Source organism: Lithobates pipiens, unplaced genomic scaffold, assembly GCF_037356315.1.
Source record: "Lithobates pipiens isolate NorthernLeopardFrog02 unplaced genomic scaffold, aLitPip1_a1.2 Scaffold_75, whole genome shotgun sequence".
NCBI classification, from domain to species: Eukaryota; Metazoa; Chordata; class Amphibia; order Anura; family Ranidae; genus Lithobates; species Lithobates pipiens.
Genome location: NW_027507898.1, coordinates 759,933 through 781,580, shown reverse-complemented (window position 1 = coordinate 781,580; position 21,648 = coordinate 759,933). Strand labels below are relative to the sequence as shown.

At 40.7% G+C, this 21,648-nt stretch overlaps 1 protein-coding gene across 1 annotated transcript; it reads right to left on the bottom strand.

Moving 5' to 3' along the window:
- Positions 1 to 13,198: 13,198 nt before the first annotated feature.
- LOC143959446 (glycoprotein hormone alpha-2-like) lies at positions 13,199 to 20,993 on the bottom strand. Its single transcript, XM_077468103.1, has 3 exons — positions 20,897 to 20,993; positions 18,614 to 18,798; positions 13,199 to 13,606 (listed from the first exon to the last, which is right to left on the bottom strand). The coding sequence occupies exons 1-3, from the start codon at positions 20,991 to 20,993 to the stop codon at positions 13,505 to 13,507; spliced, it is 384 nt and encodes a 127-aa protein (XP_077324229.1). The 3' UTR covers positions 13,199 to 13,504.
- Positions 20,994 to 21,648: the final 655 nt, after the last annotated feature.

Here is a 21,648-nt window from a genome sequence, read left to right as displayed (position 1 = left end):
TTAACAGGTCCTAAGTGCTCAAATACCTACTAAGTGCTCCGGCTGTGAATTGCAGTTCTACCTAGCTGAAGGAAATACAACACTGCAGGAAGAATCCTGGAAAAAATTACCTCCCATTGGCTCCTGCTGCTATCAATCAAATCCAATGACACATGTTCCGGAGGCGGGGCCGAGTCCAGCATTCATGTCTTTGGGCACACATGCTGGACTCAGGACCGCACCCTCAAGGTAAACACCCCCCCCCCCCCCCCCCGAGAGAGTGCTTCTCCTAGGGGGTTATCTCATAAGAGGAGGAGCCGCGAGAGCCACCAAGGAACACCAGAAGTCTGTGTTCAGGGCCACTCTGTGCAAAAGGTAACTGCACAGTGAAGGTAAGTATGACATGTTTGTTATTTAAAGAAAAAAAAAAAAAAAAGCAAACCTTTACATTCACTTTAATGCCTGAATGTGTAATGCACCTTTCTTTGCAATTCAGTCTAGTTCAGGGATTAGCTAGCAAACATTGAGCCATGCCCTCACCACCAATCAAGGCTACCTAAGACTACTGAACTCTGCTCTGACTCTAGCTAAAGTTTCCATAATATAAAATAATTGTAACAAATCCAGTAGAGACCATGGGGTTCCCTTTGCAAAAGGCCTCAAAATTCAAGAGATCTTTTTATTCTTAAAAGCTATAAGAAACTGTTAGGTGGTTTTAAGCGAGCCTGACCCAGACCTAAAACAAAATATCCTTTACAGCCAAGGAAGCCGCCATCTTGGCCTTTGTTTGGGCTGCAATTGCCATGGTGCTGCACATGTGATCAGTTATGACACCAGCTGTTTGATGGCTTGACAGTTCGGTTGAGAGCACAAGCAACTGTGACAGTTATCATTCATGGCATGTAACTCCAAAGTAACAATAGTATTGAAAAGCTTTTTGAAGCCTGCACTTGCCCCTGTTGGTTGTCAAAATGATCTTTGTGTTTCAGGGGAGCCCCTATGATCCTAGGTCCAAACTGAAGAAGGAGCCTTGAACTCTACCCACATTTTGTTTCATCCCTGCTCTCTCCTAGCACTTTGCCTGGCCCGCTGTATATCAAATGCTAAATACCAGTAATACTGGTATTGCTAAATACCAGTCATTTTACTACTTACTGAAACTTTGGCATTTAACCACTTGCTTACTGGGCACTTAAACCCCCCTCAGTCCCAAACCAATTTTCAGCTTTCAGCGCTGATGCACTTTGAATGACAATTGCGCGGTCATACAACACTGTACCCAAATGAAATTTTTATCATTTTTTTCCCACAAATAGAGCTTTCTTTTGGTGGTATTTAATTACAGCTCGGAGTTTTATTTTTTGCTAAACAAACAAAAAAAGATGCAAAAAAAAAAAAAAAAAAAATCATGTTTTAATAGTTTGTTATACAATTTTGCAAACGGGTCATTTTTCTCCTTCATTGAAGTGCGCTGATTAGGCGGCACTGATGGCTGCATTGGTGGGCACTGATGGGCTGCATTGGTGGGCACTGATAGGCTGCATTGGTGGGCACTGATAGGCTGCACTGGTGGGCACTGATAGGCATAGTTAAGGCGGCACTAATAGGCACAGATAAGGCGGCACCGATCGGCACAGATAAGGCGGCACTGATGGGCAAAGATGGGTACAGATAAGATGGCATGGATGGGTGGCACGGATGGGTGGCACGGATGGGCACTGATAGGTACCACTGATAGATGGGACTGATGGGCACTGATAGGTGGCACTGATAGGTGGCTCTGATAGGTGGCACTGCTGGGCACTGATGGGCGGCACTGCTGGGCACTGATGGGCGGCACTGCTGGGCACTGATGGGCGGCACTGGGGTGCAGCACCTTTAAGGAAGATTGTGGGCACTGTGGGTGGCACTGTTGGTTGCACTGCTGGATGGCACTGTGGGTGGCATTGTGGGTGGCACTGTGGGTGGCACTGTGGATGGCGCTGTGGGCACTATGGGCACTGCTGGGTGGCACTGATGGGGGGCACTTACTTTCATTCAGGATGGCACTGCGGTGGGCAGGTGGGCACTGGCAGGAGGCAGGTGGTCAGCTGTATTGCTGGCCGTGATCGGGACTGATGTCCCGATCACGGCCGCCGGTGATCGGCTTTTTTTTTCTCTCCTCGCGCTGTCAGCGCGAGGAGGAATAATAGCCGATTACCGGCTCCGTTCTGTCACATGATCAGCTGTCATTGGCTGACAGCTGATCACGTGATAAGGGGTCGGGATCGACCCCTTGCACGGAACGGTGATCAGGCGAGTCTCGTGGACTCGCCGATCACAGAGCGCGCCGCGCGCGCCCCTCAGGGGGCGCGCAGGCCGCTCGTAACCGGGACGACGTCAATAGACGTAGTCCCGGAAAAGTAGATCCGCGCTAATGCCGTCATTTGGCAATAGCGCGGATTTCAAGTGGTTAAATAGATCCTGTCACCAGAATCAACATTAGGATATATATATATATATATATATACAGTGGTGTGAAAAAGTGTTTGCCCCCTTCCTCATTTCCTGTTCCTTTGCATGTTTGTCACACTTAAGTGTTTCGGAACATCAAACCAATGTAAACAATAGTCAAGGACAACACAAGTAAACACAAAATGCAATTTGTAAATGAAGGTGTTTATTATTAAAGCTGAAAAAAAATCCAAACCATCATGGCCCTGTGTGAAAAAGTGATTGCCCCCCTTGTTAAAACATACTATAACTGTGGTTGTCCACACCTGAGTTCAATTTCTCTAGCCACACCCAGGCCTGATTATTGCCACACCTGTTCACAATCAAGGAATCACTTAAATAGGAGCTGCTTGACACAGTAAGGTCCACCAGAAGATCCTTAAAAGCTACACATCATGCCGAGACCCAAAGAAATTCAGGAACAATTGAGAAAGAAAGTAATTGAGATCTATCAGTCTGGAAAGGGTTATAAAGCCATTTCCAAAGCTTTGGGAACCCAGCGAACCACAGTGAGGGCCATTATCCACAAATGGCGAAGACATGGAACAGTGGTGAACCTTCCCAGGAGTGGCCGGCCGCCCAAAATTACCCCAAGAGCGCAGCGACGACTCATCCAAGAGGTCACAAAAGACCCCACAACAACGTCCAAGGAACTGCAGGCCTCACTTGCCTCAGTTAAGGTCAGCGTTCATGCCTCCACCATCAGGAAAAGACTGGGCAAAAATGGCCTGCATGGCAGAGTTCCAAGGAGAAAACCACTGCTGAGCAAAAAGAACATCAAAGCTCGTCTCAATTTCTCCACAACACATCTTGATGATCCCCAAGACTTTTGGGACAACATTCTGTGGACCGATGAGACAAAAGTGGAACTCTTTGGAAGGTGTGTGTCCAAGTATATCTGGCGTAGAAGGAACACTGCATTTCATAAAAAGAACATTATACCAACAGTAAAATATGGTGGTGGTAGTGTGATGGTCTGGGGCTGTTTTGCTGCTTCAGGACCTGGAAGACTTGCCGTGATAAAAGGAACTATGAATTCTGCTGTCTACCAAGAGATCCTGAAGGAGAATGTCCGACCATCTGTTCGTGTACTCAAGCTGAAACGAACTTGGGTTCTGCAGCAGGACAATGATCCTAAACACACCAGCAAGTCCACCACCGAATGGCTGAAGAAAAACAAAATGAAGACTTTGGAGTGGCCTAGCCAAAGTCCTGACCTGAATCCTATTGAGATGTTGTGGTATGACCTTAAAAAGGCCGTTCATGCTCGAAAACCCTCTAATGTAACTGAATTAGGACAATTGTGCAAAGATGAGTGGGCCAAAATTCCTCCAGGACGCTGTTAAAAGCCTCATTGCACGTTATCGCAAACACTTGGTTGCAGTTGTTGCTGCTAAGGGTGGCCCAACCAGTTATTAGGTTTAGGGGGCAATCACTTTTTCACACAGGGCCATGATGGTTTGGATTTTTTTTCACCTTTAATAATAAACACCTTCTTTACAAATTGCATTTTGTGTTTACTTGTGTTGTCCTTGACTATTGTTTAAATTGGTTTGATGTTCCGAAACACTTAAGTGTGACAAACATGCAAAGGAACAGGAAATGAGGAAGGGGGCAAACACTTTTTCACACCACTGTATATATATAAAACAGTGTTTTATGACCTGGACTGTAGCTTATAATTGCTGTGGAACTTCTTCCTTTGTTGCTGCCGTATTATCCTTCTGCAGTAGGGACAGTACGGTTGAGAGCACAAGCAACTGTGACAGTTATCATTCATGGCATGTAACTCTTTTAGGAAACGGTTGGATGGATGGGTTTAGTTCTGATTTAAATGATTCCAAAGTAACAATAGTATTGAAAAAGCTTTTTGAAGCCTGCACTTGCCCCTGTTGGTTGTCAAAATGATCTTTGTGTTTCAGGGGAGCCCCTATGATCCTAGGTCCAAACTGAAGAAGGAGCCTTGACCTCTACCCACATTTTGTTTTATCCCTGCTCTCTCCTAGCACGTTGCCTGACCCGCTGTATATCAAATGCTAAATACCAGTGATTTTACTACTTACTGAAACTTTGGCATTTAACCACTTTCAGACCAGACCATTTTGCTGGCTTAAGACCAGACCACTTTTTGCGATTCAGCACTGCGTCGCTTTAACTGCGCGGTCGTGCGATGTGGCCTCCAAACAAAATTTACATCCTTTTTTCCCACAAATAGAGCTTTCTTTTGGTGGTATTTGATCACCCCTGCGGTTTTTATTTTTTGCGCTATAAACAAAAAAAAGCAAAAATTTTGAAAAAAATGCATTATTTTTTACTTTTTGCTATAATAAATATCCCCCAAAAATATATAAAAAAACATTTTTTTTCCTCAGTTTAGGCCGATACGTATTCTTCTACATATTTTTGGTAAAATTTATAGCATTTCCAAAATAGGGGATAGTTTTATGGCATTTTTATTAATATTTTTTTTTTACTAGTAATGGCGGCGATCAGCGATTTTAATTGTGACTGCGACATTATGGTGGACACATCGGACACTTTTGACACATTTTTGGGACCATTGTCATTTAAACAGCAATCAGTGCTATACAAATGCACTGATTCCTGTGTAAATGACACTGGCAGTGAAGGGGTTAACCAGGGGGTGGCAGTGTAGGCGTTAAGTGTGTTCTAGGGGCGTGTAGCTAACTGTAGGGGGCTGGGCTGTGTGTTAGTGAACACTGATCTCTGCTCCAATCACAGGGAGCAGAGATCAGTGTCACTTGTTTAGCCTGCCTGTGAGACGATCATGGGTATCCCTGCGGCGATCGTGTCTGCGGGACCCGCCGGTGGTGCGCACGCAATGGCAGGGCGGAAATTTCAACTGGACGTACCTGTACACCAGTTTGCCTGCCCGTGCCATTCTGCCGATGTACATCATCGTGCGCCAGTTGGGAAGTGAGTAAAGAGATCCTGTCACCAGAATCAACATTAGGCTATATATATATATATATATATATATATATATATATATACATATATATATATATATATATTAAAAACAGTGCTGTATAACCGGTTGCTGACCAGCGCACGCCGATGTACATCGGCAGAATGGCACAGGCAGGCATATTGGCATACAGGTACATCCAATCTTCAATGCCTCCCTGCCATCGCGAGCGCGCCACCGGCGGCACGCTCGCGTGTCGGTCGGGACCCCGTGAGTCCGGTCGTGGGTCCCACGGACTCGATCGCCGCGGGCATACCCGCAATCGTCTCACGGGACGGCTGAATGGAGAAATGCCGTTGTAAACAGCACTTCTCCATTCTGCCTAGCAACTAGTGACGCTGATCTCTGCTCCATATGATTGGAGCAGAGATCAGTGTTCACTAAATGAAAGCCCAATCCCCCACAGTTAGTAACACACCCCTAGGAACACTTAACCCCTACACTGCCACCTCACTGGTTAACCCCTTCACTGCCAGTGTCATTTACACAGGAATCACTGCATTTATATAGCAGTGATTGCTGTATAACTGACAATGGTCCCAAAAATGTGTCAAAAATGTCCGATGTGTCCGCCATAATGTCGCAGTCACAATAAAAATCGCTGATCGCCGCCATTACTAGTAAAAAAATAAAAATAAAAAATTATTAATAAAAATGCCATAAAACTATCCCTGTTTTGTAAACTTTTGCGCAAACCAATCAATAATTGCTTATTGCGATTTTTTTAACCAAAAATATGTAGAAGAATACGTATCAGCCTAAACTGAGGGAAAAAAATGTTTTTTTAGATATTTTTGGGGGATATTTATTATAACAAAAAGTAAAAAAATAATGCGTTTTTTTTCAAAATTGTCACTCTATTTTTGTTTATAGCGCAAAAAATTTAAACCGCAGGGGTGATCAAATACCACCAAAAGAAAGCTCTATTTGTGGGAAAAAAAAGGATGACAATTTTGTTTGGGAGCCACGTCGCACGACCGCGCAATTGTCAGTTAAAGCGACGCAGTGCCGAATCGCAAAAAGTGGTCTGGTCTTTGACCAGCAAAATGGTCTGGTCTGTAAGTGGATAATCTGGACTGTAGCTTATAGTTGCTGTGGAACTTCTTCCTTTGTTGCTGCTGTATTATCCTTCTGCAGTAGGGACATGGTAAAACCGAATAATCATTAATGCAGAAGTGCAGAAGACATCAGTAAGGAGACCACATTGCAATGCTTGTCTATGGAGTGTCTCCAGTGCAGTGAACAGCAATCTTGGCTGGGTCTGGATCCATCCTGGAGGATAGTGATTAGCTGTCAGCTGATGCAACAGAGCAAGGAGAAGTGTGTCTGCCTGTAAGCAGGTGCTTACAAGGGGCTCTATGTATTAACAGTTTTTCTTTTGCTGTATCGTGCTCTGAGGTCAACTGTGTTTATGTGTACAGCTGAATGTTACAATGTAACTGTTTGAAACTTTTTCCATGGTTAACCAGTTAGCTGGATCTGAGAAGGAAGGGTTAATGCTGCTGACCGTGTTGCCTCACTCTTTTGCAGAAGGGTACCGCTTCCTGCAGGTCAACCCATATAAATAGGGGCTACTATGTGGCAGATGAGGTTTATTGTTGATAAATGTAAAGTTATGCACTTGGGGGCTAAGAATATGCATGCATCATACATATTAGGCAGAGTACAATTGGGGTAATCAATGGTGGGGAAGGATCTGACTGTTCTGGTAGATCATAAACTTAATAATGGCATGCAATGCCAAGCTGTGGTTTCCAAAGAAAGCAAAATACTTTCTTGTACTAAGAGAGGTATAGAATCCAGAGCGAGAGATATAATTTTGCCCCTGTACAAATCATTAGTAAGACCTCATCTGGAATATGCAGTTTAGTTTTGGGCATCATTTCACAAAAAAGGATATCGGGGAACTGGGGAAAGTGCTGAAAATAACAACCAAACTGCTAAGAGGCATGGAGGAGCTCAGCTGAGGAAAGATTAGAGGAACTGAATTTATTCTCTCTTGAGACAAGCAGATTAAGGGGGGATATGATCAACATGTATAAATACATAAGTTGACCATATAGTGAACTTGGTGTTGAGTTATTCACTTTAAGGTCATCATAGAGGACCGGGGGGGGGGGGGGCTCTTTATGTCTGGAGGAAAAGAGATTTACTCTCCAAATATGGAAATTTTCTTCACAGTAAGCCCTTGTACACACGGTCGGACATTCCGACAACAAAATCCGTCGGATTTTTTCCAACGGATTTTGTCCGAAACTGGTGTTGCATACACACGGTCAGACAAAGTTAGCTATGAGTAAGCGCTGGTTTTAGCGTGAAACGCATCAGCAATTTCGTTCTATATTTTTTCCCTTTGCTGTGATGTCTCGTGTGATATGGAGTTTTTTCACTTGAAAAAATAAAGGCATTTTCATTTTTCGCCTAATCCGGAGTGCGGCTGTCCAGAGTTTTGTTCGTTTCCCGTATACTTGGTTTGTGCAATCAGCCTGCACCTGGAACCCCCACCTGTCTGGAGAGTTGGTAGTCTGTCGGTGGATTGGCCTGGAGCGGTGGACTTTCGCTTTCTTGGTCGGACAAAGTTGTCGGAAAATCTGATGGTTCAGAACGTGATGACGTTCGTTCGTTACGCCGGGACTACGTTGTGGCTAGTAGCCAATAGCTTTGGTCTCGTAATTTGATCTGAGCATGCGTGGCACTTTGTCCGATTGGAATTCTCTACAATCAGACATCCGATCGGATCATATTGTCAGAAAATGTAATATCCAGCTCTCAAACTTTGTTGGTCGGACATTCCAACAGAAAAAGTCAGATGGAGCCCACACATGGTCGGATTATGCGACAACATGGTCCGATTGGACCTTTTCCATCTGAATTTTTGACCGTGTGTACAGGGACTAAGAGCTGTGAAAATGTGGAATAGACTACCTCAAGATCTGGTTCTGTCCAGTTCAGTAGATTGCTTTTTAAAAAAAAGGCCTGGATTCTATGCTAAATGTACATAATATAACTGGATACTAATGTTTATAGGTAAAGTTGATCCAGGAAATATCCAAATTGTATCATGCTTTGCTGGTGTTTTCTTGCCTTCCTCTGGATCCACTGTGGGTAAAGAATTTTTTATATAGAATTTTATATTTTTTTTCTCCCTTTTTATTGGTTTAACTAGAAGGACTTGTGTCTTTTTTCAGCCAGACTAACTATGTAGTACCCCAAGGAGAGGTTTCAGATATACTGTAAAGATGTAGCTGTTACTCTGCCCGTTTCCCTCCATGTGGATGGCCAATCATGGTTCCATAGGGTCTGGATCTACATGGATTTATACTGGATTTTTTGGATTAACTATTGCCTTTGTGGATTTACTGCTCTTGGAAATCTTGTCTTGCTATGGATTATGTATGAAGTCTGCTGCTAAACGCAAATATAATTACCTCAAGGGGCACTTAAAGAGTTTTGTACAGGAAGGTATGCTGAAGATGTCTTGGAGAACTGTTTGTGTGTTACCGTCAACTTCTTTAGTAAATAACTATGTTGTTCAGTTTAATTGCCTGATCTGAAGTCCATAAATGGGTGCATGCGTGGCGTATTAAAGAGCAGGGCTTACAACAGGGGACTGAAGAGGTTAGAAAAGATACAGTACAGAGGTCTAACAAGCAGCATGATGACCAGATAATGCTAAATTGCCATTTCTGAAGACTACAGTATTTGTGTCCAGTGCCGCTGATAGGGGGATCACTGGTCCTCTTGTAGGGGGCTCTTCCTCCAGCAGCTGATAGGTGGTCTCCCCCCCCCCCGCTACCAGCTTTTATCTTCTGAGAAAGAGGCAGTTGTCCCTCACTAATCCCCCCTCTCTGTTTGGGGCCCCCCTCCCAGCACTGGCTCTAATGTTAGCTCTGCTCCTGAGTTTGTTATCTCTGTAACTTTTTTTTCCTCTGTCTCTCTGATGATCCTGGAGCTCCAACTGCCCAGCCTGTATACATTTTTTTTTTTTATCTCATCGTCATTTTTATTTATTAATTCAGTTTTGTGTTTTAGATTTAGCAGGAATTCTGTGAGCATTTGGGATCTTATTGACATTGAACCTACTAAGGATATGGAGAGTATGAGGTTTCTGAGAACCAGTCACTCTGATATATCCGATTGTGCTACTGCTTACATTGCAAGTTCATTAAATTTGCACAGAACAAAATACTAGGCACACTGTTAAACATTGTTTACTTAAATCCCATTATGTTACTGTTGCTTATTGCCCGTTTTGAAAAAAAAAAAAAATCTGTAAATATTGTCCTGCACCCTTTTTCTTTATTAAAAGGATATTCAAAAATCATGAAGCTAAATCTCTGAATGCTCTAATCAAAAATAAAGAACCTGTATGTAGTGTATGTAGCTACTGTATTGTAAACTCCTGTTTGGGAGTGGCTGCAAGTTAAACAGACATATTCTTTAACCACTTCAGCCTGGGAAGGATTTACCCCCTTCCTGACCAAGCCCTTTTTTGCAATACGGTACTGCGTCAATTTAACTGACAATTGTGCGGTCGTGCGACGCTATACCCAAACAAAATTGACGTCCTTTTTTCCCCACAAATAAAGTTTTCTTTTGGTGGTACCGGATCACCTCTGCATTTTTTATTTTTTGTGCTATAAACAAAAAAGGGTGTCTATTTTGAAAAAAAAGCAATATTTTTTACTTTTTGCTATAATAAATATATAAAAAAACTAATTTCTTCCTCAGTTTAGGCCAATATGTATTCTACATATTTTTGGCAAAAAAATAGCAATAAGCGTATATTGATTGGTTTGCACAAAAGTTATCGTGTTTACAAAATAGGGGATAGATTTATGACATTTCTATTTTTATATTAGTAATGGTGAATTTTATTACTGCAACATTGTGGCGGACAGATCGGACACTTTGACAGTATCTTGGGACCATTGGCATTCATACTTCAATCAGTGCTATAAAAATGCACTGATTACTGTGTAAATGTCACTGGCAGGGAAGGGGTTAAACACTAGGGGGCAATCAAGGGGTTAAGTATGTTCCCTCGGCATGTTCCAACTGTAGGGGCGATGGGTTCTCTAGAACATGACAGAGATCTCTGCTCCCAATCACTGGGAGCAGTAGATCCCTGTCATGTTGCTAGGCAGAACAGGGAAATGCCTTGTTTACATAGGCATCTCTCCATTCTGCCTCTCCGTGCCACTGGCGGACATTGAGTTCACTGGACCTGCGGACACGCTCCCCTGGCACGCCGGCTAGCCGCCGATGACGAAGTGACATACGGGTATGTCATTTTGCGCACCTGTGCCACTTTGCCGACGTATATCGGCGCGAGCCGGTGGGCAAGTGGTTAAAGGTCAGAATTGCAACAGCAGATGCTGTGGATGGCATCTCCCCATTCTGCCTCTCCGTGCCATGATCGCGGGCCACTGGCGGACATTGAGATTGCGGGACACGCTCCCCCAGCACGCCGGCTAGCTGCCGATGACGAAGTGACGTACGGGTATGTCATTTTGCGCACCTGTGCCACATTGCCAACGTATATCGGCGTGAGACGGTCGGCAAGTGGTTAAAGGTCAGAATTGCAACAGCAGATGCTGTGGATGGTGTGTATTTTTGTTTAAATCCCACAGTGACAGCTACTGTGTGTGTAAATAGTTAGCTGTTCCGTTAACTTGCTCCAGTGATGATCACTCTCAATCTGCTGGTTCTTAGATCATTTCCCAGAGATGGAAATTCTTTGCACAGGGTGGGAACTAAGAGTGTAATTGTCACAATGACTATTATCAGATATGACTAAAATCAACAAGAATTGACAAAAATACAGCGACCTAATAACAGTTGATCATCCGCACAGTGTTGTATCCCACAAATGTACATTTATATGTGCACTGGGTGTCTCACTAGTGAATCTCTAACCATTGGTCATTGATTGGAAAATGAAATAAACTGAATGGTAAAATATAGCCCATGTACAAAGAAGACTGTTTTCTGAGTTCTTTACCCTATAGACATCATAGTCTAAAGCAGACATATTCAACAGGACTGGTTTACAGTTATATAATGTCTATGCTTGGCTTACATTTGCAAAGAATGTCTCTAAACCAGTAGGAATAGTTTACTAAAGTGTGAACTGATGTGAATAATACACGCATTCCATCATCTGATGAACAGGGCCTTCTGATTCCTCCTGGATTCAATTGTATTGTAACTGTACTGTCTGCCCCCATGTTTGCTCCAAAAACTGTTGGCGCTATATAAATCCTGTATAATATTATTAGAATATTCCTTTGCACATGACTGAATAATAAAATTTAACATGGTTCAGTTAGGCTAAATAAACATTTTACCCATTTAGTGAGTCAAATCCAGACCATTTTTGCAGTCTGCGCAGGGCCCTATGGAACTCAGTGGCCCATTTATACTAAATGAAGGTCAGACAAGTGCTGCCAGCTCTTCTGTCACTGCATAGATCTGGGCAAAGCTCCCCTCTATAGCAAGTAAAAAGCAGGAGGCATTCTTTAGGGTTCCCTGACCATGTTCCTGGTTTGTAACATCTATCATTCTTTACAAAGAGAATAAGTGTTTGCACTTGGGCAGTAGTTGAAAAAGTTAATAATAGGTCTAAAAAAAATTCTAGCATTGGGGCCCATTTTTGACTTTGTCCTCCTTTTGAGTCTAAACACCTACTTGCATCTTCAAATTGGACATAACTAGGCAAACCTTAAAGGACAATGAGGAGGGCCTTGTTTATGCTTTGTTTATGCGGCTTCAGGTTCCAGATGCTGCATGCAGGCAGGCACTTTATTTCTATTGGGATACCGTGGCTGCATGGACACAGCCACTTGTCCCAATTTGACACCTTTCAAATTGGGATGAGCGTCTGTGTCCATGCAACCACTGTGTCCTAATGGATATGAATGGGCTGCCTGCACGCAGCATCTGGTGGCTGAAGCTGCGTAAACAGGGCACTCAATCACAGGCTATGTGTGTCAGCACCCATCTGAATGAGGCCTAAGCTTTTTCCTGGAAAGAGCTGGGAAAGGAATAAATCCAATACAAACAATACTTCTTTCCATTTATTATACGGTATATTTACTAGTAAATTAAAGCACAACCATACACAATTTATTATAAATATTAAATTAAAAAAATGAATTTCAGAGCAGTGCTTGAATTTCAAACCTGCCCAGAATCACAATTTACATAGAATATTTTATATAAATATAACTAGAAAGCCTTATAAATTAAGGGGTAAAGGGGTATACAACGGGATGTTTACACAGTGTTCATTTTTAATAAATGTTTCAAACAGAAAATTCAAGCTGGGGTCCATAGTAAATAAAAAGATATTTACTTTATGTTTGCTAATCGCATATGGAATAATTAAGGGCTGATTGTAATTATTCAAGGGTATATCCACCTAAAAGTAGTATTTTACGGACAGACACTAGTTTGTTGACTCGCTTATCTGCTTTGTATTATTTCTATCTAAAAATGATCAGATCTTTAAATAGTTAACTACTTAACCCACCAGTATTAACTGTAAAAATACATGTAATGCTGGCCATACATTATACAAATTTCTTGTACAAACTTTCTTTAAATTTACCAAAACCATGTGATATGAGGTCAAACCTAAACACTTTCAATTTGTGTGCAATCAGGCAAGCCCTTGCCCTATATAGTTGAAGGTGAATCTAAAGGAAATTGAATTTAAAAAATGTATAATGTAGCTTAAGTTTTTTGGGTGGACTAATCTAAAATGAGAATTCTGATCAATTCCTGATCTAAGGATTGTGGCACCAGTTATAACTTGATTTCCACCTTGAGTATCAATAAAAATGAATGCACCTTTCCATGCACCAGACTTTACCTGAATGTCCATCACATTGAATCTAGGGTGATAAAGCTGTGCAATGGCTACATTGGTTGATGACTGCTTATTGTACATAGGGTCCCAACTTTTAAATGTTTTTAAAACATAGTGCAATTACTGTAAGCCTCTATATATGGTTGGGTGATTCTGGTGGTGTACATAAGTTAATATCGGGCCAGACGACACATATCACATTGGCATGTCTCTGCAGAACCAATTTCGATTTCCTCCCAGCGAGATGCCCCACAAAACAGATGAACCTTCACCTGGAAAAGGACAGGATCACATTGACATATTTTAGTCTATTTTTTTCAAATATAACGACAACCAAATATACAGCAATTTTACTATTATTATGAAGATCATTTACATCAGTCCTTTCATCCCAAAACAACTTTCATAGTGGTATTCCCATACCAGTCATACACACAGATAGATAGACACACCAGAATCAATTTGACTGGAAACCCAATATCCTATTAGCAAGTTTTGTGGGTTTGGGGCAGGAAACTGGATCACACAGATACAATGAGAATATAAGAACTGCATGCAAATAAGATCCTTGAGAGAACTGAACCTAAGTTCAATTTCTACCAAGTACTTGTGCAAACCTTTAGCATTTTCACAATTAATCATGTTGGACAGTATATTTTTAAAGTACATAATTTAAGAAGTACTTAATGTGACGTCAAGAACCTTCCTGATAAGGTCTTACTATGGGTTGGTCTGTGGTAAATTTAAAATATAATTCCATCCAGTTCTACTTTTTATAAAACCATATACAAGACTGGACAGGATTACAAGCAGCTGATTACATTAAAGGGTTCACATACGGTATATGTATTTAATGCTTTTATCTGTTTGCCTGCAATTCAACTTTAAGGCTGGGTTCACACCAGAGAATGTAGCGGCTCACAGCAGGAGCCCAGTGCATCTCCATTCACCATTTCAGGTCCAATTTCAGTCCCAATTTTGGGCTGAATTCGGACCTAAAACAGACCAAAAGATGCACAGGACTCCTGTGCAATTTGCACCAGAGCCACTGCAGAGATGTGTGAACCAGCTCCATAGAGAGCCTGTCACAATCTCCTGCTATGCAAATTCACAATAGTGTGAACCCAGCCTTAAGGAAACCTTTAACGGAAAAATATTGAGGCTGCCATTCCTGACCTCCTAAATTAGATTCCTGGCTGTCTATGGTTTCAATACTTGTGGTATCATTGAGCCAGCAGTGTAGCTAAGTTACAGTCACTGGTAACATTTGTTGGCAATTGCAGGTATGTGTACTCAGTTGTGAAACCCAGGTATAGCAATGACCTACTAATTTAAAACTAAACTTAAAGCCAAAGTCCATGTTTCTTGTCACTTTATATACTGTAATTTGGGCCAAGCAGGTCCAAGCAAACCATTTCCATTGGTAAGTTATTTATCAGCTCTGAGTACTGTATTATACTGTAGTAGCATCAGCTACATACAGTATGCAATGCTAAGTTCTGGCAGTAGCATGGATGACTTCCGCTGCCAGAACAAAGATGGATTAGGCTGAGCACCATTCAGAGGAAGCCTTGTATTTTTATGAGTGAATTGGCCAAGGTAGACAGGAAGTGAGTTGATGTCAGTATTATCAGGTTCAAATAAGGGGAAAAGAGTGTAAGAAAAAAAAGAAAACAAATGTAACCACCACATTTCAGGACCACTAAAACAAAAAATAACGCATTTGGCTAGTACTAGATGGTCCTAAGTGTCATAGGAACTTTCTAGTGGTGAAATACAGTATTTTCAATTTAAATCCATGAAAAACATTTGACTGGCACAGGAAATGGCCTAAAAACACTTATTTTTGCTCCATTTGCTCTGATTGATTTTACATGCACTTGCAAATTGCTATGCAAATCTTTTATAAATACAACCCTACTTTACAATAGACCAGGTAAATCCAGCATAAACAAGTAAATTGGGATGATTTTAACAGTTGTTTTGTCAGCTATCAGAAAAACAGTGTGTTAGTGGAGACAGCATTATAAGAAAAAAATAAATGGGTCCAGGAGTGAACACTGTGAAAAAAAATTGTAAAAATTGTAATTGTTGTAATAGTAATAAATGTAACTGGGAAAACTAGCAGCACATAGTAACTAGAACGTGTTACAAAAATGGACTTGTGCTTTCAGTGCACTTTAAATGCACATCTGCGATTTCCTTTAACTTTATTGGTGTAGTATAAATAAATGTTGAGGCTGTGTTGTACCATTGAGTTTCTTTGAATGCAGTAGGTCCTATTGAGATCTGTTTTATTTTACATATACAGTTTAGCTCATAAGTTTACACACCCTGGCAGAATTTATGATTTCTTGGCCATTTTTCAGAGAATATGAATGATAACACAAAAACTTTTCTTTCACTCATGGTTAGTGTTTGGCTGAAGCCATTTATTATCGATCAACTGTGTTTACTCTTTTTAAATCATAATGACAACAGAAACTACCCAAATGCCCCTGATCAAAAGTTTACATACCCTGGTGATTTTGGCCTGATAACATGCACAAGTTGACGCAAAGGGGTATGAATGGCTATTAAAGATAACCATCCTCACCTGTGATCTGTTTGCTTGTAATTAGTGTGTGTGTGTATAAAAGATCAATGAGTTTCTGGACTCCTGGGCAGACCCTTGCATCTTTCATACAGTGCTGCACAGACGTTTCTGGATTCTGAGTCATGGGGAAAGCAAAATAATTGTCAAAGGATCTGCTGGAAAAAGGTAGATGAACTGTATAAAACAGGAAAGGAATATAAAAAGATATCCAAGGAATTGAAAATGCCAATCAGCAGTGTTCAAAGTCTAATCAAGAATTGGAAAATGAGGGGTTCTGTTGAAACCAAACCAGAGTCAGGTAGACCAACTAAAATTTCAGTCACAACTGCCAGGAAATTTTTTTGGGATGCAAAGAAAAACCCACAAATACCTTCAGGTGAAATACAGGACTCTATGAAAACATGTGGTATGACTATTTCAAGATGCAAAATAAGGTGGCACTGGAAGAAAGATGGGCCGCATGGTCCCGTCGCCAGAAGAAAGCCATTACTATGCAAATGCCACAAAGTATCCCGCTTACAATATGCCAAACAGCACAGAGACAAAGCTTCTGCCACAAAGTCATTTGGAGTGATAAGACCAAAATTGAGCTTTTTGGCCACAACCATAAACGCTATATTTTCAGAGCAGTCAACAAGGCCTATGATGATTCCTACTGTGAAACACAGAGGTGGATTGCTAATGTTTTGGGGATGTGTGAGCTACAAAGGCACAGGAAATTTGGTCAAAATGTATTGCAAGATGAATGCAGTATGTTATCAAAAAATACTGGAGGAACATTTGCATTCATCAGCCAGGAAGCTGTGCATGGGACATACTTGGACATCCCAACGTGACAATGATCCAAAACACAAGGCCAAGTTGACCTGTCATTGGCTACAATAAAGTGAAGGTTCTGAAGTGGCCATCTCAGTCTCCTGACCTCAATATCATTGAGCCACTCTCGGGAGATCTCAAACGTACAGTTCATGCAAGACAGCCCAAGAATTTACAGGAGCTTTTTGCCAAGAAGAATTGGCAGCTTTACCATCTGAGAAGATAAAGAGCCTCATCCACAAATACCCACGGTAAAGACGGTATTAAGAACTGGAGTATGTAAACTTTTGATCAGGGTCATTTGGGTAGTCTCTGTTCTCATTATTATGATTTAAAAAGAGTAAACACAGTTGATTGATAATAAATGGCTTCAGCCAAACACTAACCATAAGCAAAAGAAATGTTTTTGTGTTATCATTCATATTCTCTGAAAAAAGGCCAAGAAATCATAAATTCTGTAGGGTATGTAAACTTATGAGAATAACTGTATAGCAGGTAAAACACAGGCTTTGCTGCATTTTATGTTAGAATTCATGGGTTTGAGCATCACCGATTTTAAATGCAAAGGGCAGTATTTTTCAGTGACATCCATTTACATGAACTCTGTCACTGTCGGATATTTTCAAAACAGTCAGTCAACATTTTAGCCAGATATACCTATAATCAGGTGCAACATAACAGCCCTCTTTTTTTCATTATTAGATATCAAATAATTACCAAGCAGAACCATATAATCATTTTACTGTATCAGGTATAGCCTTCTATTTTTAAGATAAGAAAAAGCATGTAGTGAAAATTTATATTTAATGCTCCAAGCTTATATTTTGCTTTCAGTTTGCAGCGCTGTTTCTAATGGTTAGGCATTTTTAACCAGGGCTTTTTTTTCAGCGGAAAAGTGGGGGAACGCAGTTCCACCACCTCCAGCAATGAATGTACATAATTGAAAGAAGTGCTGGAGGGTCTATTGATCCTGGCAGCTGGGGGATCTTATTGTCGCTGGCGGGGATCTATTTTTGTGGGGTAGTCTATTGTTGCTGAGTAGGTCTATTGTTCCTGGTGGGGGTGGTCTTATTTGCTGGCGGAGATCAATTGTTGCTAGGATGGATCTACTGTTGAGGGAGAGGTCTATTGTTACTGGCTGCTGGGAGATCTGTTGCTGCTGCTGGGAATCTATTATTGCTGGGATGGTATTTAGTTGCAGGGGTCCATTGTTGCTGAAGGGGAAGTCTATTGTTGTGTGGGGATCTGTTGTTGCTGGGGTGGGGCCTATTGCTGCTCACTGCATCAGATCTATTTTATATCTTATTATCATTAACAAATTTCATGAAAATCACTTAGTAGGACAAAATGATATTTGAGCTCTGTATTCTCTAAAAGGGGCGGTATTGGGAGATGGGTAGGAGGTGGAACCAAGGGACCGTGCTCCAAGGTGAGTAGGGGTCAGAAATTAAGGGTGACTCAGAAAGGAGGAGTTCCTGCACCTATTCTCTGAGAAAAAAGCCCTAGTTTTAACTATGATCAATGTATTATAAATATAAGTGCAGTGTAATTATTGAACCCAAATGAGGTTTACTATTGTCAGCAGAGGGAAAATCATCCCGGATTATTGTTATCCTTTAGTAATAATTTTTCTTGGAAGCATTTGCACAATAAAAAAGGGAAAACACAAATACACCAAAAGAAAACATATTAGGAATTATTCAAAAAATGCACTATATATTTTATGTCTGTATTTGTTTTTCCTTAGTGGGAATTATTTTATACCAAAATTGCTGATTTGCAGCAAACTTTTGAAATTATTGTTATGAATGCTCCCCACTATCATTGCATTTTAATAAATATTTAATTGATTATTACAGGTACTTACCTTCTGCATTTTGCTGATGGTGCAGCACTGTGACACTGATGTTATATTGTGTTTGAATCCGCTGGCCACTAAGACAGAATACTTGGATGGGAATGCACTGGATTCACAATGACCAACGCATGCATTTATAATGTGCGTCCCTCTGCAGGTCCCTTTACGATCACTTCTTATAGTAACATTAAATGCTGCAGGGTAGAAAAAAAAGGGTCAATTTATGAAGAAATAACATCACAAAATGTTGATCAAGGGTGTTATCCAATTGCTTTTGAGGAACAGAAAGAATTTTTGTTGGATCACTTTAGACTATCCTTGGTGTGTTTTTTTAATACATTTTTTTCCTTCCTCTGGATCATTTGCAGTTATATCTTTCTGAGAATGCTGCAGTGTTTATTTTTTCTTGTTTCAATTTACTTTTTTTATCTTTCAGCTAAGAGCAGAAAATAATAATATTGTATTTTGATATACTAAACTTACTTATTTAACCACTTACGGACCGCCTCACGCCGATATACATCCTAACTTTGAAGTGGAATATCATTGTTATGACAGCATCTAGCTGCCATAACCCCGGTATCTTCTTCTTCGGCCAGCAGTCCGCTTTCCCATAAGAGTTGTCTCTGCGGCGGATTCACTGCAAGATCACTTTTATCGGCGACGAGAGGAGGCCCCGCCTCCCGCCGTGGTTCAGTGCCCTCTGCCGCTTACCTGAGCCATTGGCAGTGGCAGAAACGATCGGATGTTCTCCCTTGCTGTGTATGGAGAAAAGTGAGGGGAAGATTGTCCCCACCCGTCTGCTTAACATTGCAGGGCGGAAGCGACGCCAAAACATCACTTCCGCCCATAGCTCTTAAAAGGCCATTTTTTATATATTTTTTTAAATGACAATTTTTTCATATTGCATTTTAGTGTAAATATGAGATCTGAGGTGCTTTTTTTCTATTACGGGGGATGTTTACATTCCTTGTAATAGGAATAAAAGTGACACCATTTCAAAAAAAAAAAACAGTGTAAAAATAAAAGGTAAAATAAAGAAAAAAAAATGTTTTAAACATGCCCCATCCCGCCGAGCTCGCATGCAGAAGCGAACGCATACGTGTGTAGCACCCCCACATGAAAACAATGTTCAAACCACACATGTAAGGTATCGGTTGGTAGAGCGAGAGCAATAATTCTAGCCCTAGACCTCCTCTGTAACTCAAAACATGCAACCTGTAGAATTTTTTAAACATTGCCTATGGAGATTTTTAAGGGTATAAGTTTGCCACAATTCAACGAGCGGGTGCAAATTTTGAAGCGTGACATGTTGGGTATCAATCTACTCAGCGTAACATTATCTTTCACAATATGAAAAATTGGGCTAACTTTACTGTTTTATTTTTTAATTCAAAAAAGTGTATTTTTTCCAAAACAAAGTGCACTTGTATGACTGCTGCACAAATACAGTGTGACAGAAAGTATTGCAATGACCACCAATTTATTCTCTAGGGTGTTAGAAAAAAAATATATAATTTTTGGGGGTTCTAAGTAATTTTCTAGCAAAAAAAAATGTTTTTAACTTGTAAACAACACATCTCATAAAGTGTCTCAGTCTTTAAGTGGTTAAATCCACAAACCACTATTACACATGGGGGTTGATTTAATAAAAGCATATACACTGTGCACTTTTGCAAATGCAGTTTCTCCAGAGCTTAGTAAATGAGGTAAAGCTTCACTTTGCAAAGAAAACCCAAATTAGTGCAAGGAATGTTAAAAAACAAAACAAAATTAAACAGCATTTTTGCTTGCAAATGATTGGATGGTAGAATTCAGCAGAGCTTCTGCTCATATACTAAGCTCTGGAGCTACTGCATTTGAAGAGTGCAACTGCACATTTTGAGGTGCACAGTCAATTTGTCTTTCATAAATCAACCCAAACGCTTCACTTTACAAGGAATAGCCAACCACATGAAAGGAAAACAAAATAACAGCATTTTTACTTGCACATGATTGGATATGGAAGTCAGCAGAGCTTCCCCAATTTACTAACAAAGTGATAGCAAAGTGCAATCTATCTGTCATTAGTAAATCACCGCTAAAATGTGTTATTATGCAATTATTTTGAATGTTTACTTATTTATCATTATTTCACCAAACTCATTTTGCTTTAATATGGCATTCTTCAATAGGCAAGATACAGATAACTTTCTACTTGTTAGCAGTTTTGCTAATTACATTTTTTCTGTAGCTATATATCTATATTGCTGAGATTCCCCAGCACCTTATTAGGCTCCAGTGCTCACTTACGGTGAATGTGGCATCCTGGCGTAGCGGCATCATAGCTCTGAGTCTTTAGGGCAAGTTCAGCAAAGATTAGGATAACAGGGGCAAATGTCAAGTACATGATGGCTGTATTGGAGGAGAAAAAAAACTGTTTACTATAGTCATCATTTATAACTACGCTAGTCACTAAATGTAACTGAAATGTGACTTATTCTGGCTTAGAGCCATTTCTCCTGTGCAAACTATAAGCCCACAAAACACATAATAGGGTTGATTTACTAAAGAAGCAAAACATTCTCACTTAGCCCCAATTCACGCCAGTGCGACTTGTCATGCGATTTGACAGGTTCAAATTGCATGACAAGTCGCACCCTATTGTCGGCAATGGAACTGTTCAAATTGGTGCGACTTTGCGGTGACCACGTTTTGAAAAAAAGTTTCAGGTGCGACATGCATAGACATCTGTTCATTAAGTCGCACAGATGTTAGCCAAGTTGCACCAGAAATCGCACTGACCTGCGGCTTTGAAGTCGTACGATTTCAAAACCTTCAGTGTGAACGGGGGCTTAGAAAAGGAAATGTTCACTTGGCTAAATAAACTGCCTCTGCTACTTAAATCATCCCCAATGAGTATTATAAGTAAACATATATATATATATATAAGGATACTATTCTATAAAGCTAAAAAGTCATCAAATATAAACTTGAGTATCTAATCAGGAGTACTTTTGTTTTCCTAGAAATGATAATCATATTGCTAAACTAGAAATTAATGT

Coding starts and splice junctions, on each gene's coding strand:
- LOC143959446 (XM_077468103.1), bottom strand. CDS start 20,993: ATGTACTTGACATTTGCCCCTGTTATCCTAATCTTTGCTGAACTTGCC. Junction 18,799..20,896: donor GCCAGGATGCCACATTCACC/GTAAGTGAGCAC, acceptor TCTACCCTGCAG/CATTTAATGTTACTATAAGA. Junction 13,607..18,613: donor CCATCAGCAAAATGCAGAAG/GTAAGTACCTGT, acceptor GTCCTTTTCCAG/GTGAAGGTTCATCTGTTTTG.